The following is an 8303-nucleotide window of genomic DNA, read 5'->3' as shown; positions in this document are numbered from 1 at the left end:
TATAGCACCTTTCTAGTCTTCCACACATTCACTCAGTGATGGCAAAGCCATCAACCAGAAACTAACTCATTCACATTCACACACCGATGTACAACATCAGGAGCAGTTTTGGGTTCAGTATCTTGCTCAAGGATACTTCCACATGCAGCAGGGAGGAGCCAGGGATCCAACAAAAACACCTTCCGATTAGTGGACGACCTCCTCAGCTTCTGTGCCACAGCCACCCCTATAAGACTCAAGACTATCATCCAGCAGGGGGCAGCTATCAGCTAGACATTAGAGATAATCCAGGTTTGTTATAAACATTATCAGTGACACAGAGTTACAGACACAGTCACAGACTCACTGCAGTTTATTAACAGAACACCTGACACTAAGAGAACATTTATAGTCAAATATTATTCAGTGCTGAGAGTGCAGTGGTGGACTCTTCTGAAGCTCTGTTAATGTGTCAGTAGTTAATGGGTGTTGATGTGTCAGTAGGTGTTGTTGTGTCAGTGTGTGTTGATGCTCTGCTGTTGGCAGCGAGAGATCAACATGGTGACAAGTTTCTGCAGAACCTCCGCCCTCATCTTACTGATCTCAAGAACCTCGTCGTGGTTCACTTTCTCCTCCCGACTGTAGTCCAGAGACACCTGCAGCACGACACAGGACACAGGTATGTAAGCAGCAAGTTGCAGCTTTTGACTGGGCCAAAATCAATCAGCATCAATCACCGTTTCATTTTAATAACCAACCTTGTTGGTGATGAGGGACAGACCAAGAACTCTGAGTCCACAGTGCTTTGCCACCGTCACTTCAGGAACTGTACTCATACCTGAGGAGCAGGAGGAGGAAGAGTGAGGTAACAGAAAAAGAATGTGTTCACCTAATTAAAGTTAAGAACCTTCACTGATATATTCGATCTTCTGAACATCAATGTACTCTACAAGCAAACTTTTCACTGAAAAGGTTCTGATATTTCTCTCAAAGTGAAAAATTTAATTAAATCAATGAAATAAATAATTAAATAGTAGTAATATAATATAGAAATAATTTATAATTCTGTAAGTTAATGTTTCCATTGACTCTACAAGATCATTGATCTTCTTCATTGTGCATACTCACCGTTCCTGACCTGTAGCTTGACAATGTGAATTCACGGGAGCGGCGTAACTATTTAAACTTGCACGTGGTGGTCGCGACACTAGTTGCAGTCTATATATGGCCTCCTCTTTTCCAGCATTCATGGCGAATTCTGGCACCTCTGAGCATCTCTGTGTTCCTTCATTGAAGGATCGTACAGATTGGCGAGTATGTAAGAGCTTTAAGAATTCTTCCTAGGGAACCCTGGAACCCTTAGAGGTGTCTCAAGTACCTAAGACTATTCTCAGGGACACAGGCCTTTCTCAAGGAACCCTAGAAGCTTGTGAAGGACCCACATAAACTTTACACGACCCTGAGTGCTTCTCATGTACCCTTAGAACAATATAAAAAGCCCCTAAATCCTCTTCAAGGACCCCCAGAACGTTCTCTGAGAAACACTGACTCTTTCTGGAAGATTGATAGAACCCTCTCCAGAAATCATAAATTCTCATTGAGATCCCATAGGTTTTCTAAAGAACTGTAGAAGCTTCTTTAGGACTGCCAGAAACTTCTGAAGGACCCTAAACCTAGAGAACCACACATCACTTTCCACACTACAACTGCCCTTCAGTTAACAACAATAATGTTAATACTGTTTTGATATGATCTCTGGTCAGATCAACACTGAGAGCCAATCTTCGCTCTCCTTGCTGACGCATTAGTTAAAAAACTCACCAGGAAGGTTCCCCCTCGATGAACAATCACAGACAAACCCTTACCCACAGAGTCACAGCCCAGGATCAGCAGCATTCTGGCCTCAGCGATGGTTTCGAAGTTTGGTCCGCTCACCATACAGTAAACCCCCTCTCTGATGAAATCACTGCAGCCAAGCTCGGAGCCAACATCCAGTGCCAACCGCCGCAGATCCTTACTGTACGCATCGGACATACAGGGGAACCGGATCCCAAAACTACAGACACACAGACAGTCAGAAAGTCAGACAGACAGACAGACAGACAGGGGGACCAGATTTAATTTCTAGGGTCAGGTTTAGATGTATGATACAAGTCAAAAATCTGTTTCAAACCTATAGCTGCGACTACATCAGTACGCAGATCGCTGGATGGATCTAAGTGTACCATAAACTAGTCGATGGTCCGATTTTAAAGTTATGAATCTGTTGACTGAAGCTTTGCTGCTAACAGCGTCTCCACTTTCATTAAAGGTCACAAGAGTGACGAGAGTAAGCACAGCATAGCTCACCAAAAAGGCTGACACGATTTGCAGTGCACCACTGCAGAAAGTTTTTCTGTCTGTTGGAAAAGCAACAAACACAATGACTGTAATTTAGTCAGGACCACCTTTGTCAAAATAAACTTATTCCAAATGCAGAATGTTATATTTGTTCTGTTCTGGGAGAGCAGCAGCAAAGACCCTCAGGGTACAGAACAGAGCAAGCATCAATGGCAATCAGAAATAACATTGATTAAATCAGATACAGCAAAAGGAGGAGCTGGGGTGGAGGTGGGTTGCAAAGAGGCTTGCAGAGGAAGCAGCAAAGATAGGCATGCTAATTCTCATAAAGAAACAAATACTTGTGGTTCCCTGTTTTTTAAATAAAATATATGTATTTGAAGGTAATAATGTCACTTTTATAGAATTGGCTTATTTTAATTTCGAAAGGAAAATAAATGTCTACATTAAATGTTAAGAACTGTATCAGATTGCATGGAACCACATTGAATCACATTGTTCCAGATTAAAATGTCCCTGAATGGTATCGTAGCCCAGGTATCTAGATACAGAGCACCTGTCTGTCTGTCTGTCTGTCTGTCTGTCTGTCTGTCTGTCTGTCTCTCTCTCTCTCTCTCTCTCTCTCTCTGTCTCTCTCTCGCTCTCTCTCTTTCACCCCAACTGGTCGAGGCAGACGACCACCCACCTAGAGCCGAAGGATCTGTCCTAGGTTTCTGCCTTTTAACAGGCATTTTTTCCTTGCCCTTGTCTCCAAGGTCTTGCTCATGGTGGTACTGTTGGGTCTCTGTAAATAATGTTTAAAAGAGTTTGGTCTAGACCTGCTCTATTTGAAAAGTGTCCTGAGATAACTTCTGTTATGAATTGGCGCTATACAAATAAAACTGAATTGAATTGAATTGAATCAGATCCTCTTTACTCTAATATAGTTGATTTTAATCTCAGGGTTCATATAGAGTCGTCTGTGTCTCTTCCTGACTCTGTCTGTTTTCCTGTGTGTCCATACTCCTGTCTCACCGCTCATCATTGGGTCCACACAATGGATGCTGTCCAGCAAATCCTGGCAGGTTGATGTGGTCTTTGATCAGCATAATATCACCAACTTTAAAGTCCGGACAGATTCCTCCAGAGGCATTGGTCACCAGCACAGTCTCCACCCCCATCAGCTTAAAGATCCTCACTGGGAATGTCACCTGAGACAGGTACACAGACAGGTAGACAGTCAGGACAGTCAGTCCTGTATAATCCCTCAAGTGTGTTCTGATCTCTGTTGAACCACCTCTCTGAGCTCCTCAGCCCGTGTGTGAGGCATAGCTCAGATCTTATCAGTATTGGTACGCAACAGCGTGAACTCATAGCTGTGTCCAGGCTCAAAAAACACCCAACTCTAAGTCATAACTCTCTGACCTACTTGCTTATATATCTGGAGTGCAAATAGCCACCAGATTGTGGCCCCCTGCCACTAAACTAAACTTAACGTTTTCAATGCTGCATCTCATTCTTTTTATGTGAAATCCCACCTGATGTGGACACACCTCTGGTCAGCAGCACAGATGGCATTAGAGTTGGGCAATTGTTTCTATTTACAGCTACTCCAAATTGCAGATTTGTGATCTGATCTCCAGGTATGATGGAAGGAAGAGAGTTATGAGGTTCAAGAACTGATGGTTTATAGTGTGAAGAAGACAGAAAAGAGGGGAGAGAGAGATGGGAATGTTCAAATTTCAACAGAAGATGTTTGACCGATGAGCGGTACACACAATTTCACTGGAAAAAACATTACTGTAGATCATCATCTGTAATGTTTCCCTAAAAACGTAACTGGCAAATAAAATTATTAATATATATATTATCCATTGTCTTGTCTTGACGCCATAAAGAGGATGTTTGAGATGAGTAATGACGGACCCTCGTCCCTGTTTAGTCTCTGCTTCAGTTAACCTTAACATTAACATTAATTAATGTTAAAGAGTTCGGTCTAGACCTGCTCTATTTGAAAAGTGTCCTGAGATAACTTCTGTTATGAATTGGCGCTATACAAATAAAATTGAATTGAATTGAATTGAATTGAATTGAACCTCTGTGAACTGAATCCCACGCTCAGAGCACGGCTGGCGACGTACCAGACGACAGTGCCGTTTAATGTAAAATGCATGTTGGGACACAAGTCAGCTCCTTCAGCATGTTGGGTAAAGTGTTACTGCGGTGACAAGGACTCACCTGACAGAGGGAGTAACCTTCGTACAGGTGGAAGTGACCCTGCATGAAGACACAGGAAGTGTCCTCGATCGTCCCAAACACCAGGCAGCCTTCATGACCTGCGACTGAGAGAGAGACATTATATCAGAGAGAGAGAGACATTATATCAGAGAGAGAGAGACAGAGGCTTTGGGCAGGGCAGACTCACCTGTGCTGACAGGGAAGTTGGGGATGTCCTGGTACCTGAAGGTCTGTTTGTTGGCAGCTCCGTCAGCCAGCAGGCCGAGTCCTGAACCACAGATCACTGCAACCTTCGGACGGTGACTCGTGTGGTTTAGCAGCCACTCTGTGGTCAGTTTGTAGTCCTCAAAGGAACAGCAGCTGGGGGCAAGGGGGTAAGTAAAATAATTAATGAATAAACTAATTTTATAACTGATTAATCTTTTTAAAAAAATATGAAAACATACAGAACTTTCTTAGTTACTGCTTAATTTTTCTTAGCTGTAGTCAGCCCAAGGTCAGTCTGTAGTCGGCTAAAGATCCGTCTGTAGTTGGTGGTAAGGTCGGTCTGTAGTCGGCTAAAGATCCGTCTGTAGTCGGTGGTAAGGTCGGTCTGTAGTCGGCTAAAGATCCGTCTGTAGTCTGTGTTAACCCTTTAGGCACCGGGTTTTATTTTTAAAAATACTAGATTCTGACATCTAAATTTCAGAAGGCTCTGGCTTTAAAGTAGTTTGAGATAAAGACAAAGTGTAAATGAGACAAATATTGAGAATGACCTAAAGTTTATCTAGGAAGTAAATGGTCCCATCTAATTTGCATATTATGACGTCATATGGCGGCGGCCATATTGGATTATGTAATTTCCATGAAATACCTGATATTTTGAAAGAGAGTTGAATTTATTTCACCAGATTCACCCCCATCCATCCATTTGTTATGTTGTCCACATATCAAATGAACAGGGAAAAAGTAAATTGTAAGCCAACAGTCGTAAACTAGAACTATTACTATACCACAAAACTCATGTAAACAGTATGCGTTTTTTATGATTTTTTTTTCAGGATCAGCGAATAGATACAAGATGTAACACTCTATTCAGAGAAAACAGCTGTTTGATTCAGTATCACGTTGTGTCGCAATTTTGCGACTTTGGCGCTTAAAGGGTTAAAGGTCGGTCTGTAGTCAGCTAAAGATTAGTCTGTAGTCGGTCTTAAAGGTCGGTCTGTAGTCTGTTAAAAGTCGGTCTGTAGTCGGTGTTAAAAGTCGGTCTGTAGTCGGCTGAAGGTCGGTCTGTAGATGGTGTTAAAGGTCGGTCTGTAGTCGGCTGAAGGTCGGTCTGTAGATGGTGTTAAAGGTCGGTCTGTAGTCGGTGTTAAAGGTCAGTCTGTAGTGGGTGTTAAAGGTCAGTCTGTAGTCTGTGTTAAAAGTCGCTCTGTAGTCTGTGTTAAAAGTCGGTCTGTTGTCGGTACTAAAGGTCGGTCTGTAGTCTGTGTTGAAAGTCGTTCTGTAGTCGGTGTTAAAGGTCGGTCTGTAGTCTGTGTTAAAAGTCATCTGTAGTCGGTGTTAAAAGTCGGTCTGTAGTCGGCTGAAGGTCGGTCTGTAGATGGTGTTACAGATTGGTCTGTAGTCGGTGTTAAAGGTTGGTCTGTAGTGGGTGTTAGAGGTCGGTCTGTAGTCTGTGTTAAAGGTCGGTCTGTAGTCGGTGTTTAAGGTCGGTCTGTAGTCGGTGTTAAAGGTCGGTCTGTAGTCGGTGTTAAAAGTCGGTCTGTAGTTGGTTTTAAAGGTCGGCCTGAAGTCGGTGTTAAAAGTTGGTCTGTAGTCGGTGTTAAAATTCAGTCTGTAGCTGGCTGAAGGTCGGTCTGTAGACGGTGTTAAAAGTCGGTCTGTAGTTGGTTTTAAAGGTCGGTCTGTAGTCTGTGTTGAAAGTCGTTCTGTAGTCGGTGTTAAAGGTCGGTCTGTAGTCTGTGTTAAAAGTCATCTGTAGTCGGTGTTAAAAGTCGGTCTGTAGTCGGCTGAAGGTCGGTCTGTAGACGGTGTTAAAGATTGGACTGTAGTCGGTGTTAAAGGTCGGTCTGTAGTGGGTGTTAAAGGTCAGTCTGTAGTCTGCATTAAAGGTCGGTCTGTAGTGGGTGTTAAAGGTCGGTCTGTAGTCTGCATTAAAGCTCGGTCTGTAGTGGGTGTTAAAAGTTGGTCTGTAGTCGGTGTTAAAATTCGGTCTGTAGCTGGCTGAAGGTTGGTCTGTAGACGGTGTTAAAGATTGGTCTGTAGTCGGCTGAAGGTCGGTCTGTAGTGGGTGTTAAAGGTCAGTCTGTAGTCGGTGTTAGAGGTCGGTCTGTAGTCTGTGTTAAAAGTCGGTCTGTAGTTGGTGTTAAAGGTTTAATAATCAGGATCTTTACATTCACTGTAACTAAAGGTCCAGTGTGTAACACTCAGGAGGATCTATATGTTTTTATTGGGGATATTATAATAATCTAACTGCACTGACAGATTGATTTCTCATTTGAGATAAACTGTGAAGTTGCTGACGATCAGGTGTTCTGCAGTATATCTACAGTATATATTACCTATAGATACATATCTCAACACCTCAGAGATGATTAACAGACGAACAGAGGAAACATCAAGAAAAGTGAGCTGACAGCAGATTTTTACTGAAGAAACTGTAAAAAGTGGAGTTTGACTGTTGTTCAGGTTCAAAGATCAACATTTTATTGTTCAGCAAACAGCCTGAGAGGAAGAGGAGAGCTGAACTAATCTGTGTTCTGATAATGACAGCGAGTCCTCAAGGTCAGACATCTCACATTAATGTGAACTTATTCTGCTTTCTTCCTTTAAGTTTGAGTCAACTCTGAGTTGTAAAATATCTGAATATTTATAAAATAACAGAATAATACTTTTTTAATATAATATAATGTAATATACACAATATACTGCGTTTATATTCTGCGCTCTATGCACACATCACATTGTTGCTATTATTGATAAATCTCCAGATTATTGAACACTTCACTGATAAATTCAAAAAGCTGGAAACAGAAACTGACTGAAGATTATAAAACTGAAGATGTTGATGAAATATTTCAGATTTCAGAACATTTTGTGTTTAATGAATTAATGAAGTTTCTTGAAGTAAAACAGTTTATTTAGCTGATTTATGATTGATTTCAGGAACAAGAAGATGATCAATGAGTCAGCAGAAGTTCAGAGTAAAACAGAATATTTAAATAAACATTCAATATTCTTACCAGGAGTTTCCTTTGCAGTGCATCGTCACACTGCAGAGATACCAGAAGAAGAAGAAGACAGACAGACACACAGACAGACAGACAGTGAGAATGTGCCGTACTCTGATTGGTTGAATCAGAGCCTGTAAACACAGTCGAGGTCATTGACTCTGCGTGTCTGTGACCTTTGACCTCTGCAGTTTGGACCGTGGAGGGTAAATATTCAGCAGGTGGCTTCAACAGCACCATCACATTAATATGTATATACAGAACATTATATACTACAGTTTATACTTTTGTTAAGTTTAAATCTTCTATACAGGCACATCTGATTTTACATGATTAGAGCCAACTGAACTTTGTCTTTACAGGAACAAAATAAAAATGGGTTCAAATGTACATTTTCTCCATCTGATGGCTGAACTGAGATCAGTTCCTCATCAGTACAGCATCCCACCTTAACTCCTCAGATATTAATGAAGACTTTAAAAACATTTTAGCTTCTTAAATTTCAACTTTCCCTTCTTGAGAAGTTTAGTATAAATAATAATCCTCTTATAAATG

At 41.6% G+C, this 8303-nt stretch overlaps 1 protein-coding gene across 1 annotated transcript; it reads right to left on the bottom strand.

The window, feature by feature from the left end:
- Window positions 1-334: 334 nt before the first annotated feature.
- pnp4b (purine nucleoside phosphorylase 4b) lies at window positions 335-7909 on the bottom strand. The gene is made up of 7 exons (XM_051415961.1): window positions 7761-7909; window positions 4724-4896; window positions 4537-4640; window positions 3334-3509; window positions 1845-2035; window positions 738-817; window positions 335-635 (listed from the first exon to the last, which is right to left on the bottom strand). The coding sequence occupies exons 1-7, from the start codon at window positions 7781-7783 to the stop codon at window positions 495-497; spliced, it is 888 nt and encodes a 295-aa protein (XP_051271921.1). The 5' UTR covers window positions 7784-7909; the 3' UTR covers window positions 335-494.
- Between the last annotated feature and the right edge of the window lie 394 nt (window positions 7910-8303).

This window comes from Dicentrarchus labrax, unplaced genomic scaffold (genome assembly GCF_905237075.1).
Source record: "Dicentrarchus labrax unplaced genomic scaffold, dlabrax2021, whole genome shotgun sequence".
NCBI lineage: Eukaryota > Metazoa > Chordata > Actinopteri > Moronidae > Dicentrarchus > Dicentrarchus labrax.
This window is presented reverse-complemented; position numbering and strand designations above follow the sequence as displayed.